This window comes from Phodopus roborovskii, unplaced genomic scaffold (genome assembly GCF_943737965.1).
Source record: "Phodopus roborovskii unplaced genomic scaffold, PHOROB, whole genome shotgun sequence".
NCBI lineage: Eukaryota > Metazoa > Chordata > Mammalia > Rodentia > Cricetidae > Phodopus > Phodopus roborovskii.
The window spans coordinates 66544429-66564814 of record NW_026126418.1 but is presented as its reverse complement, the minus strand read 5'-3'; the positions used below and the strand labels follow the sequence as shown (position 1 = coordinate 66564814).

The window sequence follows — 20386 nt, the reverse complement described above, 5'->3', positions numbered from 1 at the left end:
AGAACAGCTATAATGAACTCTGAACACATTTGGTGCTGTGTGACCAAGGGAAAGAGATCTGGCCATGCTGAGAGCCTGTAGTGCTCAGAGCTAATGAGGAGAAAGCTGTGGACTCCAGAGGAACCAAGTTCAGCAGCAGCACAGGGGTGGGTTCAGGACAGGCAGTGATGGATGCTGGTTCTTCATCGCACCTCAGGGCACAAGATGGCAAGAAATGAACACACATGGACCTCAGTTGTACCAGGGCAGCCCTGGCTCTGAAAATGCCCTCTCAGCAGGTCCTCAGATGACAAGAACAGCAGAAGGTTAAGTCCCTTAGTTGGAGATGAATCCCCCTGGGGACACGGAGCCGAAGCCCCCTTCACAGATCCCTTCAGGATCTGTGTGGCTGGAAATGTTCATGCAGCCAACTTAAAATTGTGAACTATGGAAATTGTATGGTAACTGGTGGTTGAGTAGATGGGCACTGGTCAGTCAGAGAAAAAGGACCAAGACATCTGAGAGTAAGAAGTGGTCTTCAGAGGGCACAGCTGGCCTCAGTGCAGAATGAAGGGGGTCAGGGTCATGGTGCGCCTAGTGTGGCATGGGGTCTACCCTGATGATGTTTAAGCTGACTAGAGTCAGGAGTTTGTGTCCCCACTTACAGGAAGGTCCAGGTGGGGATTCCGTGCAGGGATAGGACAATGAAGAGGGCTCCGTCCAGGCAGGGCCCAAGCCATCTGGGAGCTAGCTTACATTCTCTGGGGGTGAAGCCCAGCCCTGTTCTGAGCAGCAGGAGGTCAGAAGCCAGGTCTCAGGGGATGTAGCTCAGGGAAGCCATGGCAGATGGAGGGCAGGGATGGGAAGAGTACCCTGGCTCTCTCTTCCTGCCCAATCTCGCTGCACCCGAGTCACTCGCCTTCTGCAGGGTTCTTTGTGAGCACAACTCTTGGTGACACAGACATTGCAGGGCATTGTGTGTCTTTCTTCATTTGTAGGTGACATTGAGCTGATATTCATCAGATCCCAACAACAACAACCTTCCACCTCCATGATGGATGTAGATTTGGCCATGATAGAAGGACAGGAGGGACGTGGCCAGTGCCAAGTGGGCACACATCCCTGGCCATGGGGGATATAAAGGGCACCCTGTGAGGCGCCAGAGCAGACATTCTCCAGGTGACCTGCCTTGTGTGAGAGCCCAGCGACTGATGATGAAGAGCCTGCTCCTGACCTTCTTGCTGCTGGGGCTGGTGGCTGTGCTGAAGGCCCAGGAAGTTTTATCTGATTACCAGGAGGAGGTGAGGAGGAAAGGGTGGAGGTAGGAGGAAGGCTCAACCCTGGTCAGTGATGGTAGACTTGTGCAAGCTGTGTCCTTGAAGACCGAAGGCCATCCTTGCACCACAGCATAAGATGGTGAGATCAGGGACTCTCCACTGTTTACCAGCAGGGAGAGGCTCTCCGGGCCTGGAGTAGGGCAGTGAGTTTTGGCCATCGGTCTTTGTTGATGAAACACAGGGTTCCAGAAGGCTTCATTGGGTGGGATCTTCAGCACTGAGGCCTTATCCAGTGCTGAATTCCTGACCTCTAAGAATGTGTACTTAGAAGGCAGACAGCCTCTGCCTTCACTGGGCCAGAGCCCAAGTATTGGACTCTCTCTACAGTGGGCATGTGTGGGGATGTGTGAGCCCTCTTCAGAACCACAGCCCGGGCCCTGGAATATCTGTTAAGGCTGCAGGATCAGATTTGGAGTCTGGGGAGAATAAGAGTCAGGCTGGTGTATGCTCAGGGCTCTGTGTTCTGCAGCTTTCTGGGACATGGTACATAAAGGCCATGGTATGTGATAAGAACCACACAGACAGGAAGGGCCCCAAGAAAGTGTTCCCGATGATGGTGACAGCTCTGGAAGGAGGGGACTTGGAGGTGGAGATAACATTCTGGTGAGTACCTCACCAAGTCTCTGCAGTTGTCTTTCTGTTCTCCATTCTTATTTTGGTGTGGGTGTTAGAATGCCCCTGCCTTTGAGGGAGACATGGTGCAGGACAGTACTCTAAATCTTGGGCCTGGCTGATGTGAAACTTTGGGGTCACCTGGTGTTGATTCACCTGGTGAGCTGAGCATGGCTCCTCTTTTACAGGAAGACGAATCAGTGTCACAAGAAGAAAATTGTGATGCACAAAACTGATGAGCCTGGCAAATACACTACCTGTGAGTCCCCCGTGGGCCAGGGTTTTGCAGGAGTAAGTTCCTGCATAGAGGGTTCCTGCCTTGTTCAGCTCCCAGTATGCTCATCCACTCACATTCCATGTACTACACATAGAGGTCATTGGTTAGTCCATCCCAGGTACTGACTGATGTGTTCTGTCCCACCCCTCCATCTTAGCTCTGAACCCAATGCTAAGTACAGGAAAGAAGGACAGGGAAGTGCTCAGGCCTTGGGCCAACCTCAGCCCTCACCTCCTCTGGCCCCTCAGCAGGGCCTGACAATGTTGTGGGAGATGGCCTTTGTCTGATTGTGGAGATCACAGAAAGACTAGAGCTACACTGGCTGGGTCTCCTGGATGACCACAATTGTTTGAGAGCATTCCTTTGAAAAACCTCCAAAGGTTTTTCAAGAAGTGAAATGCTAAGAGACATTTCTCTGTTCATGTAAAGTCAAGGGAAAGATGGTGTTATATATTCAGGAACTGCCTGTGAAGGACCACTACATCTTCTACTGTGAAGGCCGGCTCCAAGGGATGTCACATCGCAAGGGGAAACTCGTGGGTGAGGAACCACAGCCCTAATCATGGCCTCTGCTTCTTATAGTCGTAAGGAGGGCTATTAGAAGGGAACTTGGAACACTCAAGGTGCTACTCAGGCGGGATGTAAGATCCAAAGTGGAAAGTGGGTGAGCTGTGAGAAACCTGGCTCGTGTGACCTTGGAGGTCTGAGCCTTCAGGAGGGATTCCCACCTATGGAACTGGCAAATGCCATTTCTAGGGGTCTCAGATAACTGCCAGTCAATATGAAGGTAACTAACTCCATAAGGGCCTTGATGTATACGTAGGATCTTCCAAAGTCAGGGGTCAGCCCCCTGCGTCTGTGTCTTAGTTAGGTTTTCCATTGTTGTGAAGAGACACCATGACCAAGGCAACTCTTACAAAGGGAGACTTTTAACTGGGTGGCTCACAGTTCAGAGGTTCAGTCCATTGTCATCGTGGTGGGTATGGCAGTGTGCAGGTACACATGGTGCAGGACAAGTAGCTGGAAGTCCTTCCTCCTGACTTGCAAGCAGCAGCAAGTGGCTTGCAACACTGGGTGTGGTTTGAACATATATGAGACCACAAAGCCCACCCCCATGAGACACATTTCCTCCAGAAAGACCACACCCATTTCATAATCGTGCCACTCCCTACAAGCTTATGGGGATCAAATACATTCCAGTATCCCACTCTGAGATCCAGGGCTATCACTGGTTAGGGGAGTGACCCTGAAAGCCTCTTAATGTTCACAAAGGGTCCTCGGGATCACCAGGCCCCTGGCAGCCCCCATCCCAGAGCTCTGTATCCACTGCCCTCTTCCCTCTTATGCTGACTGCTCTGGGTTTTCAGGCCCAGCGCTGGTCAGTGCTCTTGTCCTTGGTCACTGGTCCCCTGCAGAGCTCTGCATCACTACTGCCCTGCTCAGCTTACCATCTGCCCACAGGGAGAGACCCTGGGGAGAACCCAGAGGCCATGGAAGAATTTAAGAAATTCGTACAGCTCAAGGGATTCCGACAGGAAAACATCATCGTGCCTGAGCAGAGAGGTGAGAGAGGAGAGACTGCCCATGTCCTTCCCCCGCCCCACCCTGTTTCTCCTCTAAGTCTTCCTGAGAGCTCTCTGTCTCTGTTCTTATTTGTCTGCATTGTCTATCCCATCTCTGGACGCCCCTTTATGCCTCTGCATGCCCTGTGTGTGGTTGTGTGTCACTGTTACTCACATGTTGTTGGCTCCCCACAAACCCCACTGCCCCCTCATTAGGGCACCAGAGCCCAGGTCCAAGTCTTGGCTTGGAAAGGTCTGAGCTGTAGGTTTGATGGGGTCCTTATCCGGAACTCCTTCTCACCGCTGGTCTTTCCTTGGTTTCTACAGATCAGTGCATCCCTGAGAGTAGCTAGGGTAAGTGGCCTTCTGGGAGGACCATGGAAAAGCCTGGAGTCCTGGGTTGTGGAGGTGGAAGGTCCATGTGCTTTGCTCCTTATCTCATCCACTTGAGCAGAAATGGGACTGGAGAAGCGATTCCTGGAATAATCCCTGGACTTTGCTCTATGCATGGTTATATCTCCCTATGTCTCATACCCAGAGACACTTGACAGGTCATGGGTATAAGAGACAGGATTACTCTCTTGGCTGTGGTTGTGGCTGCGGAGCAATGACTGCACATATGCATTAGGATACAAGACCTCTGACAAGCCCCTACCACTCACCTGTGCTTTCTTTGGTACTGCAGCCAATCATGGATGCACTTGCTGATTCTGCCCTAACACCAGCCCAGTTCACAGTTCTGGGGCATCCTGGACCTCTCCTGCTCTGGACCACTTTCCCTACCTTCACTGTTAGATTTCACTCCACCCATCCCCAATACCAGTTGACTCCTAATAAAGCATTTCAGCATCATTCTGGCTTAGTCTGTTTATAAAGGGCTTTACATTGGCTCACTAAAAGATCTGACAGAGTAGAGTCTTGTGGATGTTGGGGAAGATTTTGGGCTCAGCAAAAGCCATTTCCCAAAGAGTATGGACTATGTTTAAGCTAGAGAATCAGACATAACAGAATGAATCTATATAGATACAGGACCAACTCTTTCACCAATGACTGTTTCCTGATGGAAAATTCAAGAATCTAGTAGTTGTTTAGTCCATGAGGCTGGATGTCTCAAGTAGTCTTCAATATATGCCAGAATGCTGAAAGGAAGGTTCTAATATCAGTAAAGAAATTAAGTTGCTGGCAAGGGCAAGAAGGCAAAAAGCAAGCACTCCCTTTTTCCATATCCTTTATATAGGCTGCCACCAGAATGTGTGACCCAGTTTTAAAGGGAATTATCCTACATCAAAATATCTCTGGATTTAGGCTAGATCTTCCCACTTGAAATAATTCAATTGTTAATAATCCCTCACAGGTGTATTCTGCAGCTTGGATTTGGTAGTTGAGTGGGCAAGCAATAGCCATCACATCCATCTTGTAGTGACATTCTCAAGGCCCAACTAATCAGCCATTGGCTTACATGGCTTGTTTCACATGAACTAATGAAGTCACTCATCTTTATTGCATCTAGGTCTATCAGTCCCTCTGTGTAGCATGAATAATGAAAATCCTGAGAGATATTGAGGTTCAAGCTAAAAATCAGAAAAGCATAGAATCAAACCCATTGCTCTTACTTCTACCAAGATTAAAATGAGATCCTGTCTTCCCTGTGACTGGAAACTAAATCTCACAGAAGACCCTTTTCTTCTTCCTTATATACCTCTCTAGTGTTGGTATTAAAGTTTTGAGTTCTGTTACTGATTCACTCTTATATAGCCCAGGTGGTCTTTGACTCACAGAGATCCATCTGCCTCTGTCTCCTGAATCCTGGGATTAAAGGTGTGTACAACCACTGCCCATCTTCTATGGCTAACGCTAGTTGGTTGACTTTTCATTCTGATTTTCAGAGGCTTTATTAGCTCATAAACAATACATCACCACAGCTCTGTGCTTATTTTATGAAATTTGGTGGTACACAAATATTTGCATCTTCTTTTTAAAGTTTTTATTTTACATATATGAGTGTTTGCCTGCCTGTATGTATGTATTGTGCCCATGGAGGCCAGAAGAGAGCATTGGATCCCCAGAGCTAGAGTTACAGATGATCACAAACCATCATATGGGTCTGGGAACCCAACCAGACTGTTCTACAAGAGCAGCCAGTGCTCTTAACCAATGAGCCATCTCTCCAACCTCTTATTGAATCTTCTTGGTGAATTGTTCCTGTTATTAAAATGTAGTGACCTTGATTATCTTTTCTTACTAATTTTGGCTTGAGCCTTATTTTGCTAGAATGAGTAGAAACGCTTCCTGCTGTCAGTGAGAAACTGAAAGGTGATCCTAATTAGTCTTATCAATAAAAAATCAGGAGTTAGATATCTGGGTAAAAGCTGAAAGATCAGAGAAGTAAAGCAGCAGCTACCAGAGACTTCTTACCTCTCTGAATTCTTCAACCAAAAAGCCAAGATTCTGTCTCTGTCCTGCCTTATCACTTCCTGTCTGTCTGTACAGATCCCCAGACCTCTATGGTTAACTAGTGCCTAGCTCCAGTCTCTGATCTCCAGGTGAGCTTTATTTGTCAGAACAGAAACAAAATATCACACAGCATTCCTTCCACCTTTTGGTCTAAGTAAAAAGTGAAGGTTTTAACCAACATAGAAAAACTATATATAATAACTACAATAACTATATACAAATGTATAAAGGCAATACACTAACAAAGTCTAGTCCATTAGCATTTGACAAATTCAGGGAAAATACTCCATTATCTATCCTCTCTTGTTTAGTTCAAGGTGTTGTACCTAATTCACTTTCTATCCTAACTTGTATTACAAACCCAAACCTATCTTTTGATGTAGCTCAGCTTTATACACTCTACAGCTCTTTAGTGAGTTTCTTTTCTGAATTACTTAACAAGAAAAAACTGTAACTATAACTATCTAGTCTTCACCTCCATCAAAGACCTGAGAAGGAAATAATATTACCTGAGTAAGCAGGAAGTGCAGGCAAGCAACTTCCAAAAAACAATGTGGGAAATGACCGAAAGAGCTGGCTGCCTGAACAGTCACCCAAAGTTCCTCTGAAACATTGGGGGATCCAGCTGCAGTCTGACAGATTTTCTATGAAGCAAGATATTCTGAAGGGCTATCCTACCTTGTCTTGGCAAAGTTTGGCAATCCTTTCCCTTGTGTCCTGCTTATCTGATTTGGACAATATACTGTCAGCAGTTGAGGCAAAGGGCAGTTTCTTGCCCAGTGGCTAACTTTTGCCACAAAGAAAGTAAGCTCCATATGGAATTTCTTCAATGCCCATCATCTTCTCTGAAGTAGATTGGTGTTGCCAGGAGCAGACATGTTTCATTGTCATAACAAAAAAAAAAAAACTTGTGTTATTAAAACATCTTAAATACCACATTCTGTAGATCTCCGAAGTGTTTGAAGATCACCTGTTTACCTAAAATATATCTCTGTTTGACAAGTTTGATTGTAATAGGTGACTCTGCAAATGTGCATTCCTATATTTTCCTAAATAGCTTGGAATACTAACTTTCAAGTACTAGAAATTATGCTTTACTTTGTTAAATGAGATGTATAGGTCAAAACCTTGAACAAGATTAGAAATGTATGTACAGTATGTTCTAACCAAAATAACCATAATGTGTATCAATATACAAAAATCCATATTGATGTAAAATATTTTAAACTAGTAGTTGCTTTTTGGTTTAAAAGTAGAATCAATAACCTACTTTTTATCCTATCATTTCTATAACATATATACTGTATAACAAAAATAACCTCATTTTTGTATCAACATACAAAAATCTACACCAATGTAAAATATTTAAGACTAGTACTTTATATTTATTTATTTATTTATTTTGAGAGAGGGTTTCTCTGTATGGTTTTGAAGCTGTCCTGGAACTTGCTTTGTGATCTGCCTCCTGAGTGCTTGAACTAAAGGTGTGTGCCACCAACACCGGGCTGAGTACTTAATTTTTTGGTTTAAAAGTAGATTCAATACTCTACCCTTCTATCCCATCATAGCTATATCCTCCTTATTTCTTATCAGAACAAGATCCCTGAATCTAATCTCCTTTCTTTGACTTTTTTCCTTACCATTACCAATAGCAACTTGTAACCAACCCCTCTAAACAATGACACATATCTATAACCCATTGAATGACCAAAACTCCCTGCACCACATCTTGGGAATGTAGGCATCATGTTCTTAAAATTACTTCCTGCTGTCTTGTGGTGACAGCATCATTAGGGGACCCTGAAAAAATTGAGATAATTATCAAGTGCTGGGAGAGCTAGCTGTATCATTTGTCACACAGTCTCTGTGTAATGGCAAAATGCAGGGCTTATTCCAAGTCATAGCTAGAACAGTCTGTGAAGCTGGACCATCTCAGATAGCCATCTTGAAATTGTCCTGAGTCAGTTTGTCATTCAGTTGGTGGTGGTATTGTGTGTGGGTTTCTCTCTCTCTCTCTTCCTCTCTCTCTTTTTGTTTTTAGTAATGTGGGATTATCTATTGTCTGTGTCTGTGCGTGTAGTTAACTTCCTTGGGTTGGAGTTTTCCTTCCAGTACTTTCTGTAGGACTGGATTTGTGAATATGTATTGTTTAAGTCTGGTTTTGTCATAGAATATCTTATTTTCTCCATCTATAATGACTGAAAGATTTGCTTGGGCTGGCATCTGTGGTCTCTTAGCATTTGTAGAATATCTGTCCATGACCTTCTGGCTTTTGGAGTTTCCATGGAGAAGTCGGGTGTAATTCTGATAGGTCTGCCTTTATATGTTACTTGGTCTTTTTCATTTGCTGCTCTTAATATTATTTCTTTATTCTGTGTGTTTGGTGTTTTGATTATTATGTGGTGAGGGGACTTTCGTTTTTTGTTCAGTCTATTTGGTGGACTGTAAGCTTCTTGTACTTTCATAGATATGTTCTTCTTTAGGTTAGGAAAGTTTTCTTCTATGATTTTGTTGAATATACTTTCTGCACCTTTGAGGAGGTTTCTTCACCTTCTTCTATACCTATCATTCTTAGATTTAGTCTTTTCATGGTGTCCCATATTTCCTGATAGTTTATGTTAAGGAATTGTTGGACTTAAGACTTTCTTTGGTCAACGAATCTATTCTCTCTTCGATCTCTTGTATTCTGTTGGTTATGCTTGCACCTGTAGTTCCTGATTACTTACCCAGATTTTCTACTTCCAGAATTCTCTGTTTGTGTTTTCTTTATTGACTCTATTTAAATTGTCAAGTCTTGAACTATTTGAATTTTTTCTTTCACCTGTTTTATTGTTTGGGTTCCCCCCCCCCTTGGATTTCCTTGGTTTCTTTAAGAGATTTGTTTATTTCTTGTATTCTTTGGTTTGTCTTTTCCTCCATTTCTTTCATTTTTTTGTTTGTTTTTTCTTCCATTTCTTTAGGGATTTTCTCATTTCCTCTTGAGGTCCTCTATCATCATCATTTATAAAGTTGTTTTTAAGGTCTGCTTCATCTGTGTTGGGATGCTCATGTCTTGCTAGTATAAAATCCCTAGACTCTGGAGGTGTTATATTCGTCTTTCTGTTTTTGAATTTGTTCTTATACTGTCATCTTCCCATCTCTTTTTCCAGTGGGTGCAGGTGGGGCTTCTCCCTCTCCTGGTGGGTGCCAATCCAAGACTCTCTCCTCTCCTCTCCTCTCCTCTCCTCTCCTGGTGGGTGCTGGTCCAAGACTCCAATGGCAGTAGATGCTCGATGGCTTGGTCTGCCCCCAGGTCTCTGGGGGATTCAGTGCCCTTTTGGAGACTTCAAAGATTGCTGTTATGCATGGTCATGGTTCACTGCAGAAAACATCATATGCAGCAGATATCTAAGAGTTTAGATGATCATAATTTGTTATGGGCATCCAAAGCACAAAAAACTTAATTCCTAGATACCTGATAGAGACTTAAACACAAAATCATGTACAGAAAACTTGATGAAGTTTAAAATGTATATATTAATTGTATAAATTTTGAAATAATATTTGTTGTTAATTGCTCCCAAAATTTTACTGCAAGCTCTTTGCCAAGGTTTATTTTCTTCCCATAAAGAAGGAATTTCAGCATTAGTAAAAGGTGCTGCAATTTCTGCTGGGTCTATTCCTGCCCATTGACAAAGTCTCAATTTTCCTTTTAGAAGCAGTTTAGAAACCTTTTCTACATAGGTCTTTGGTTTTTTTTTTTTTTTTTTTTTTTTTTTTTTTTTGACTCTGTGTGTGTGATTTTTAAAAATACATCTAAGATATTATCTTCTCTCTGTATTAAAATTCCTGTAGAAATTAAAATAACCAGAAAACAATCAAGCTCTGAATCTAAACAATCCACATGTGCATCCTAATTTCTACCAGCCCAGGCCTTGGTCAGCAGAGCCTCCCCACATAGAGCCTCCAGCTGGGACTAAGCCTTCAACACCCTGACCTGTGCGGGAGGCTTCAGACCATCCATGACTGTGGTTATCAACCTAACACCTACTCTTCAGGGCTGCTAATCTCTCAGGGTGTTAAGAAATGTCAACTACAGTTGCAGGGGACAGTAAGGGTCGGACATCAGCACTTTCAGCTACAACCCACCCCTGCAACTGACACTTCAGGTTTCAAATAGAGTCCATTTGACAGCTATATGCTGCCATCTTAATTTGGTTATACCAAGGCACATAATTAGAGACCTAGAGACAATTTACCTGCTAAGACACAGACAAGAGCAGTGGGTGATGGGAAGAACCCAGAGAGCTCCGTTGACCTCCAGCAGAATGACTTGTCCCTGGCTCTGTCAATCACATGTGCATATTGTTTTCCTCCTGTTCATGGTTTGAGACACACGTGCCTGTGTGGTAAGGTGCTGAGAGGAATGACTCATGCATGCTAATGAAGGACAAGCTGACAAGTACAGAGAAGCTTCTCCCAAGACATGGAAATACTAGCCAGCTTCCTAGTCTCTGGTCCAAAAGGGCACTGGCCCTGCCCACTCACACCCAAAATGTCAGGCCTCCTGCTCAACACCTTCTGTAGTGAGCTGGTGACCCGGACCACGGCAGATCCTCGGCACAATCAAGGGCTTGTCAGAGAGTGCTCATTAAGATTGTTTGTGGATACTTGAGCCTGTCCACCTTTGGTCCAGGCAGGCACAAAGATGCCATTGTGGGACCAGCACCCATCTCCAGAGCCTTGAAGTGTGGACACCCACACAGGAACTGAACCCTTCTCCAGAGCTGACCTTCTGGGTCTCAGGGCAGGTGGCCAAGTTCAGGAACTGTAGAGTAGGGGGTGAAAGGCAGAGTTCCTACTGGGAAGGAAGCTGGGCCAAGGCCTGAAGACAGGGCAGCCAGGGCAGACAGACATCATGGACTCAGAACACAGGCTGTCACATGAAGTCATAGTGCCTCTTGCATAATTTACCCAAGGGGAAAGAGATCTGGCCATGCTGAGAGCCTGTAGTGCTCAGAGCTAATGAGGAGAAAGCTGTGGACTCCAGAGGAACCAAGTTCAGCAGCAGCACAGGGGTGGGTTCAGGACAGGCAGTGATGGATGCTGGTTCATCATCGCACCTCAGGGCACAAGATGGCAAGAAATGAACACACATGGACCTCAGTTGTACCAGGGCAGCCCTGGCTCTGAAAATGCCCTCTCAGCAGGTCCTCAGATGACAAGAACAGCAGAAAGTTAAGTCCCTTAGTTGGAGATGAATCCCCCTGGGGACACGGAGCCGAAGCCCTCTTTACAGATCCCTTCAGGGTCTGTGTGGCTGGAAATGTTCATGCAGCCAACTTAAAATTGTGAACTATGGAAATTGTATGGTAACTGGTGGTTGAGTAAATGGGCACTGGTCAGTCAGAGAAAAAGGACCAAGACATCTGAGAGTAAGAAGTGGTCTTCAGAGGGCACAGCTGGCCTCAGTGCAGAATGAAGGGGGTCAGGGTCATGGTGCGCCTAGTGTGGCATGGGGTCTACCCTGATGATGTTTAAGCTGACTAGAGTCAGGAGTTTGTGTCCCCACTTACAGGAAGGTCCAGGTGGGGATTCCATGCAGGGATAGGACAATGAAGAGGGCTCCGTCCAGGCAGGGCCCAAACCATCTGGGAGCTAGCTAACATTCTCTGGGGGTGAAGCCCAGCCCTGTTCTGAGCAGCAGGAGGTCAGAAGCCAGGTCTCAGGGGATGTAGCTCAGGGAAGCCATGGCAGATGGAGGGCAGGGATGGGAAGAATACCCTGGCTCTCTCTTCCTGCCCAATCTCGCTGCACCTGAGTCACTCGCCTTCCGCAGGGTCCTTTGTGAGCACAACTCTTGGTGACACAGACATTGCAGGGCATTGTGTGTTTTTCTTCATTTGTAGGTGACATTGAGCTGATATTCATCAGATCCCAACAACAACAACCTTCCACCTCCATGATGGATGTAGATTTGGCCATGATAGAAGGACAGGAGGGACGTGGCCAGTGCCAAGTGGGCACACATCCCTGGCCATGGGGGATATAAAGGGCACCCTGTGAGGCGCCAGAGCAGACATTCTCCAGGTGACCTGCCTTGTGTGAGAGCCCAGCGACTGACTTTGCTTCTGGGGCTGGTGGCTGTCCTGAAGGCCCAGGATGCCCCCATTGGATGACAGATATGAACTAGTGAAGGACAGTAGGTGGTGGTAAGAGAAAGACATGAACTCTGGTTCATCTGCTGATGGATATGAATCTTGGTTCAGGAAATGTCTTTAAAGGCTGAGTTCCACCTTCTCCTCTGCCACACACGCATGTCTGAAGCACTCAAGTCAGATACTCTGCTGTTTTACCAAAACACAGGGGTCTTCAAGGGGCACAGGACTAGAGCAAAGAGCAGAGTTAGGTCACAAGTCCTTGTTGAATTGACACTAAGAACCAGAATGACTCATAGGCTAGGAGTCACTTATAGAGGAAGTGCCTTCTACCAGGTTCAAGTTGCCATGGTTTGGATCTTTAGGGGACAGACACCCTTTGCCTATGCTGGGTCAGTGAACCTAAGTACTACAGTCTCTCTGTTGGGCCAGATTGTGGAACTATATGGTCACTACTGCAGGGGCTGCAGCTTGTGCTTTGGAATGTCTCTTCAGGGATCAAGGCAGTGTGCTGGACCTTGGGGGAGAATCGGGACTGGTTGGGGTGGGCTCAAGACCCTTTCTGGTAAAGTTCTCAGGAGCCTGGTACACAAAGGCCATTATGTACAATGAAGGTCTTCCCAATGTAGGTGACAGCTCTGGAAGGAGAGGACTTAGAGACCAAAATCACATTCTGGTGAGTGTCCCCCACCACAAATCTCTGAAGTTGCCTTTCTGTTCTATCCATTATTTTGGTATGGGTGATAGAAATCCTGTGCCTTTGAAGAGACAGGGTCCTAGGTAATGCCCAAGAGTTATTGGGGTTGGACATAGGATTTGGGTGTGTCATCTGACCATGATAGATGCATCAGGAATCTGAGTTTACTCTTATGGCTGCGACAAACACCAAACACTGTGGCCAAGGGCAACTTGGTGACATTGGCTTCCATGTCCCTGTCACAGTCCATCAATGACGAGGGCATGAACCCTGGAAGAGCACTACCTACTGACTTGCTCCCCATGACTTACTCAGCCTGCTTTCTTTATCCAGGACCACCTGCCCAAAAGTGGCACTGCCCGCAGTGGGGTAGGCCCTCCCATATCAAAACCTAATCAAGAAAATGCCACGTACACATGCCCCAAAGCCAGTCTGATGGAGGCAAGTCTCAGCTGAGATTCTCTCCTCCCAGGTGGCTCTAACATGTCAAGGTGACAAGAATTAACCAGCACAGCTCTGACCAGCAGTGCTCCTGAGAGCAGCTGTCTGTGGTCTTACGTTTTACAGGAGAAGGGGTCACTGTCATGACTTTAAAATCTTGATGAGGAAAAGTGACAAGCGTGGCACATACACTGCCTATGAGTCCCTTGTAGCCCAGGGTTTCCTGCAGTGGATAGATAGTTCCTGGGCATACAGCTTCCAGGACAGGGCATCCATTCACTTTCCGTGTACCAGACATTAGAGGCTTGAGTTGGTCCACCCCAGGTACTGACTGGTTCTTGTTCCTCAACAGCTCAGTTTATGACCCATGGGAACCATGCGAAGAAATAGGAAGCAGGCGGGGGTAGGGGACAGTGGGGAGGGGGTTGTTCAGGCTTGGGACAAAGTTCATCCCTTATGCTCTCAGGATTTCCCAGCTGGGCTCAGCGGTGTCTAAGAAATAGATCATGCTTAGATATGGGGAACCACAGCAAGGCCAGTGCTGGACTAGCTGAGTCTCCAGGGCACCCCCAAAAGTGTTCCAGAGTATTCTTTCACACAATCTCTAATAGTTATTCCATGAACGAGATGCTAAGTGTTACTTCTCTGTTCACCTGAAGGTAATGGCAGGAAGACCGTGTACATTGAGGAGCTTCCCGTGAAGGACTGTTACATCTTCTACTCTGACGGCTGGCACCATGGGAAATATTTCAGCATAGGAAAACTCATGGGTGAGGAACCACAGAGATCTGTCCTGTCCCTAGTCTCTGCTTCCGGTAACTATGAGAAAGGCAGCAGCCATGCCTAGCACTGAGGGCTGGATAGCCTTAGCGCTGAGCCCAGGGTGCAGACCAAGCAGTATATGGGATCCGAAATAGAAAGTGGTCATCCGAGAGGAACCTGGCTTAGGTAACCTCTGGAGGCCTCGGCACTCAGGAGAGGTCCCCACCCCTGCAATTGGCAAATGCCATCTCTAAGGATCTCAGTAAGTACCTGTTGACATGAAGGTGACTAGCATGAAAGAGGCCATTATGTGTATGTAGTATCCTCCAAAGTCAGGGGACATCCCCCTGCGTCTGAGATCCAAGGCTCTTACTGGTCTGGGGAATGACCTCAAAAGCCTGGTAAGGTTCAGGAAGAGTCCCCCCCCCCCAAATCACTCGGTGTCTGGGAGGCCCCACCCCAGAGCTCCTTGGCCACTGTTCTATTCCCTCTTATCCTGGCTGCTCCAGGCCGACAGCCCAGATGTTGGCCAGTATCATTGACTCTCTGCAGAGCTGAGCCCACCCTCACGCCTCCCCACCTCCCCACAGGGAGAAACCCCGAGGAAAACCCAGAGGCTATGGAAGAATTTAAGAAATTCGTACGGCACAAGGGACTCAAAGAGGAAAACATCTTGGTCCCAGAGCTGAGTGGTGAGAGCAGGGCTGCCCATGTCTCTCCCTGTGTCCCCTATGCCACCTCTGAGTGTCACTGTCCCCAAACCAGGTCTGTCTGTATGCTTCTGTCTGTATGCCCTGTGACTGTGTGCTGTCTCCATCATGTCCTCAGTGTCATCCATAACTCAGTGCTATGAAGAAGACTCTCTGTCCCTGTGTCCCTCCAAATCTCCTGTGCGTCTGCTTCACTGTCTACCCCGCTCTCCTTCTAACCCCAGTTTCGGTACTGTACCTTCAAGGTCCCCTCACCTCTCACAGGCTGGCCAGGCCCTGCTTCAGGTCTTGGCTGTGGAGGGTCTGAGCTGCAGGGGTGATGGGGTCTGGTCCTCTTACAGGACCCTTCTCACTCCTGGGCTTCTTTTGGTTTCTACAGATAAGTGTGTTCCAGAAAGTAAATAGGGTGAGTCTCCCCTCCCCGCCCCCACTTGTAGGAATGTGGAAAAGCCTAGAATGCTGTGCTCAGAATTGGTAGGGGCCTCATCCCATCCACATGGACAGTGTGGCCACTAGGGGGGTGGTCCTTCCTAACTGTCATGACCTTTCCTAGACCCAGTCTCTGCCTTGCCCTGTCCTTTCCATTCTCTCCAAGAAGGCCGAGACCTGGCTACTCATAGGAATTTTGCAGGGATTGCTTCAGAGGGTCCCAGCTTCTAGTAGGCATCATACAGAAACTTGAGGGATAAGATCTCTGTCCCGCTGGGTGGTGGTGGAACATGCCTTTAATCCCAGCACTTGGGAGGCAGAGGCAGGTGGATCTCTGTGAGTTCGAGGCCAGCCTGGTCTACAAGAGCTAGTTCCAGGATAGCTTCCAAAGCCACAGAGAAACCCTGTCTCGAAAAACCAAAAAAAAAAAAAAAAAATCTCTGCCCTGGGCCAACCCTGCCCTGACTGCTGCTCCCACAATAGTGGGGGACTTATCTCTCTTCCTCTCTCTACCACAGCAGCTACCCAGGTCTGCATCTGCTGAGCAAGCTTTGCTTCCAACACCTGACTGGGACATCACTGCCCCCCCCCAAGCCTTGGCCTTCCCTAACCCCACTGAATCCAAATAAAGCCCTTTAGCAGGACTCTGGCCCAGCCTCTCTGTGAAGGGCCTTGTGTGGACTCTAAGAGCTCTGCTGGCAGCAGAGACGCGGGGGGGGGGGGGGGGTAAGGGGTAGCGTAGCGACATTGCCCAACAAGGACAGACCAGGAGCATGGCTTCTGACTTCCCCATAGAGCCACATGAGGTCCTAGAAGCCCCCACCTGGAGAGCCACTCACTGTCAGGCCAGGCCCTGGAGGAGTGTCTCAGAAGTCCTGGGGAGGCCCGGCTGTGTGGATGTCACTGCAGGGCTCCTGCTCAGCTGGACTTGGTGAACTTCTGGGAGGGCCCCTCCTTGAGAAGCCCAGCTCAGTGACAGAGTGGAGCAAGGGTGGCTAACTCCTCCCTCCATCATGTCCCCTCAGAAAGACAGAAGCAGCCACAGCCTCCACCAGCCCGCTCCAGCCCTCCCCACAGTTTCCCAAGGATCAGGGAGTGGGCTTTCTCTGTCCAACAGGGGCATGGTGGCCACATGAGGGAGAAGACCTCCCCCCCTTTCAGGTGATCAGTACAGATAGCCTCAAGGTGCAAACCCCACTAGAAGCTGGCTTTCCAGAATGTCACCTTTTGCTGAGGGACTGTTGGCACTCAGGCTAGTGTCCTCAGCTCAGTGACCCTCCAGCCTAATTCCCACCTGATTCACTGGTCTCTCTGAATTCCTTTCCTATCTGAACCTGGCTCTTGCTGGGAGCAATTGGGTGTTCCTAAGGTGGGGCAACTCTGCAGGGGCAGGTGGGGCCTGAGGCATCCAGGACACTTTGGAGGGCAGGGCCAGGCCAGGCTGGATCCCACAGACATACCTGGCCCTCTCTTAAGACAGAGTAACACTGAGGACCTGGTGTGAAAGCTCAGGAGCCATGACCGTGCCCTGGAGAAATGAGCAGAACCCTAGCAGGACACACAGTGAAGAGGGGCCTGCTTCTCTGTCAGCTGCCCCACCCTGGAGCCTTCTCTGAAACTTCTTGGGCTTCATTACTGTTGAAGGGAAGCAGCTGGGACTTTATTTTGGCAGAGACAACTTCCTCCTTCTGGAACTCTGAACCCATTCTCTTTAAAGATATACTGACCAATCGACCACCCTGTGGTTTGCTGGCCCCTTGTGACCAGGATGGAGCTTTTTAGGTAGTCTGATCACATGTTAGGGGCTGGGCAGTTAGCACTGTAAACATGTCATTTTTATACACAGTGTTCATGCACATATGCATTAGCCATGGCCTAGGTATGGAGCCGTGGTCTGACTTTACAGAGACAGCCCTCTCTCCAGTTTACATGGGTTCTGGGGATTGAGTCAAGTGGTCAGGTTGGTTATTTTGTTTTGGTTTTGTTTTTGTTTTTCAAGACAGTGTTTCTCTGTGTATTTTTGGAGACTGTCCTGGAACTGGCTCTGTAGACTAGACTGGACTCACACTCACAGAGATCTGCTTCCTCTGCCTCCCCAGTGCTGGGATTAAAGGTGGGTCATCAACACCCAGCAAGAGGAGAATACAGGTACTCCAGACTTGGGGCAAGGGCTTTTCAAAGGAGAGTCATAGTTTATTATATGGCAGGAGTAAATAGAAAGACACTCGCGGAATGAATAAAACATGCTCAATTCTCAAGGGAGAGTTGCTGTTTAGTTTTAGCTATATGTACTGTCTTGGTGGCTCTCACATAATGTCTCAAAATAAATATTAAAGATTACAGTCCCAAAATTATAAGAGCCAATCACGGAGTTTATTGTAAGATTTTGTCTCCTAGGGATATCAGAAGCTACCCCATAAGTTTCATTAGCATGGCTATCTAAACATGAGTTGGAGAAGTACAATAGACATACTAGGGTGGTTTGGGAACAAACAAGAAACAGCAAAGAACTACAGAAACTAGGGGATGCTGGAAACAGGAGAAAAAGTCTTTCCCAGGCAAGAGCACGTCAATTAGTTATCCAATACCTAATGGTCAGCCCTGAAAACACACACACAGTTAACAGTACATAGACTGAACAGGTTGTACCTATGTACCTATATAATATATAGTCATTATTATACACACATATATATCAACACTTAATGAAAAAGGAGGCTATGAATTTGAAAAAGAGCAAGCAGGACTAGATAGAAGGTGTTTGGGGGAAAAGAGGAAATGATGTAATTACAGTACAGTCTCAAAAAATGAATGAAATAGTAATTAAAAAAAATCTAGCCCAAATACCAATTTAAATTACTTGTGATCTTCTTAAAGACCTGAAAATTAACAGTGAACATAAAGTGTTATTTTTAAATTGATTGTTTTTTGTTTGTGTGTGTATAAAATTTTATGTGTAAGTGTATGTGTATGTGCCATGTAAAAACTCAAGGCATGGAGGTTTGCTTATAATCCCAGCACTGGGGAGGAACTCACTGACTGGCTAGCCTAACTGCTGATTACCAAGTCATTGCCTGGAACTCACAGAGATGGTCTGCGATGCTACGAGGCTTGGATTAAAGCATGTACCGCCACACCCAGCGTATCTTTGTCTAGCTTAAAGCATTGCCCTGTGTTTCCGAAACAAAGCCCTGTGCCGTTAGCCCTCATGTCTCACTCTTGCTGCCTCTTACCCTGCAAACTGTCTTTTGCTCTATGACTGAACAAACTCCACTGTTCACACATGGCATTTTCTTGATCTGTTCATCTCATCTGTCTGTGGGTGTCTAGGCTAATTCTGCATCCTGGCTGCTGTAAACAACATAGCAATCAATACAGATGTGCAGGTAACCCTACAGTACAACAACTTAGAATCTTTTGGGTATAAACTCGGGAGTGCTATTCAGTGGCTCATTCACTGATTCTAGGGGCCTCCAAACTGGTTTTCATAGTGGCTTCCCTATTTTCTATTTCTGTCAAAAATATATAAGGGTTTATTTTCCCTGCATTCCCCCAGAGTAATGGGTATTTGTTTTCTTTTTTTAATAAATTTTTATTTAAATTTTTAAAAATCTTATTTTTCATACCAATCCCAATTCCTTCTCCCTTCCATCCTCCCACTCCCCCCACCATATCCCCATTCTACCCCCCATCCACCCCTCAGAGAGGGTGAGGCCTCCCATGGGGGGGGGATCATCAAAGTCTGTCATATTATTTGGGGTAGGACCAAGGCCTTCCCCCTTGAATCTAGGCTGAGAAGGCATCCCTCAACAGGGAATGGACTCCAGAAAGACAGTTCATGCACTAGGGATAAATACTGGTTCCACTATCAGAGGTCCCATAGACTACCCAAGCCTCCTAACTGACACCCACATTCAGGAGGCTTAGTTCAGGTCCCCCAGCTGTCAGCCTGGAGTCAGTGACAGAAATTTCTAAGAAACTGTTGGTAATAGCTCATTTTCACAATATTGAATCCTCCAATCCGTGAACATAGGTGTTTTTTCTAATACTGTGATCTTTAATTTCTTCCATGCTTTGTGGTTTCTGTAGAAATTTAATTTTTACACTTCTTTTGTTAGGTTTGTCCTCAATATATTTCTCCTCCTGTTCTTCTTCTTCTCTGATACAGACATTTTCATGGTCTCGCAGTGTGTTTGTTATCATTATTCAATGTAGAAAAGCTAATATTTTTTCTTGTTGATTTTATATTCTATTACTTTGCTGAAAGCTTTTTAAAATCATATCTTAGAGTTTTATGGTGAATTTAATACAAAATAATATAATTTACATATAAGGATAGCTGAACTTACTCCTTTCTTATTTATTTACCTTTCATTTCTTTTCCTACCTTATTACTTTGGCTAACACTTCAAGTACCATATTGAATAAGAGTACTTCAGTTCTTCCCTAGTTAGAACAACATTGGTCACAGGTGTTTCACATGTGGCCTTTATTATGGTGAGGAAATTTCCTTCTGTTCCCAATTTCTTCAAGGCTTTTATCGTGAAAGGATATTGAAAGTCTTCTCAGCATTTGTTAAAGTGATCATGTGATAACTGTCTTAAAGTTTGGTGTTGGGTTTTAATTACTAATTTGTGTATACACTTGCATTCCTAGAATAAAACCAGCTTGGTCATGTTGCCTGACCATCCAATGTTGTTGAGTTCAGTTTGCAAGTATTTTATTAAAATTTTAGTACCTATGTTCAACAGAGAAGTTTATCTATAGTTTTCTTGTTATATTCTTTTAATGTCAAGATGATATTGTCTTTATAGGATGAAGTTGGCAGCAGTCCTCATTTATGGTCTAGTTTGAGGGGCACTGCTGCAAGTTCTCTTTAACTTTTGGGTAGAATTTTTAGCAGTGAATTTATTCCATCTTGGGCTCTTCTTTGTTGGAGACAGTGACCACTTTAATGTTATCACCCATTTCCATTAATTAGTGTGTTTC

General features: G+C 46.0%; 1 protein-coding gene across 1 annotated transcript; it reads left to right on the top strand.

Annotated features, from left to right (window-relative positions):
• The first annotated feature begins 1135 nt into the window (after positions 1-1135).
• On the top strand, positions 1136-15288 carry LOC127221914 (odorant-binding protein 2a). The gene is made up of 6 exons (XM_051183862.1): positions 1136-1280; positions 1786-1919; positions 2117-2187; positions 14156-14266; positions 14849-15045; positions 15193-15288. The coding sequence occupies exons 1-6, from the start codon at positions 1191-1193 to the stop codon at positions 15286-15288; spliced, it is 699 nt and encodes a 232-aa protein (XP_051039819.1). The 5' UTR covers positions 1136-1190.
• The last annotated feature ends 5098 nt before the right edge of the window (positions 15289-20386 follow it).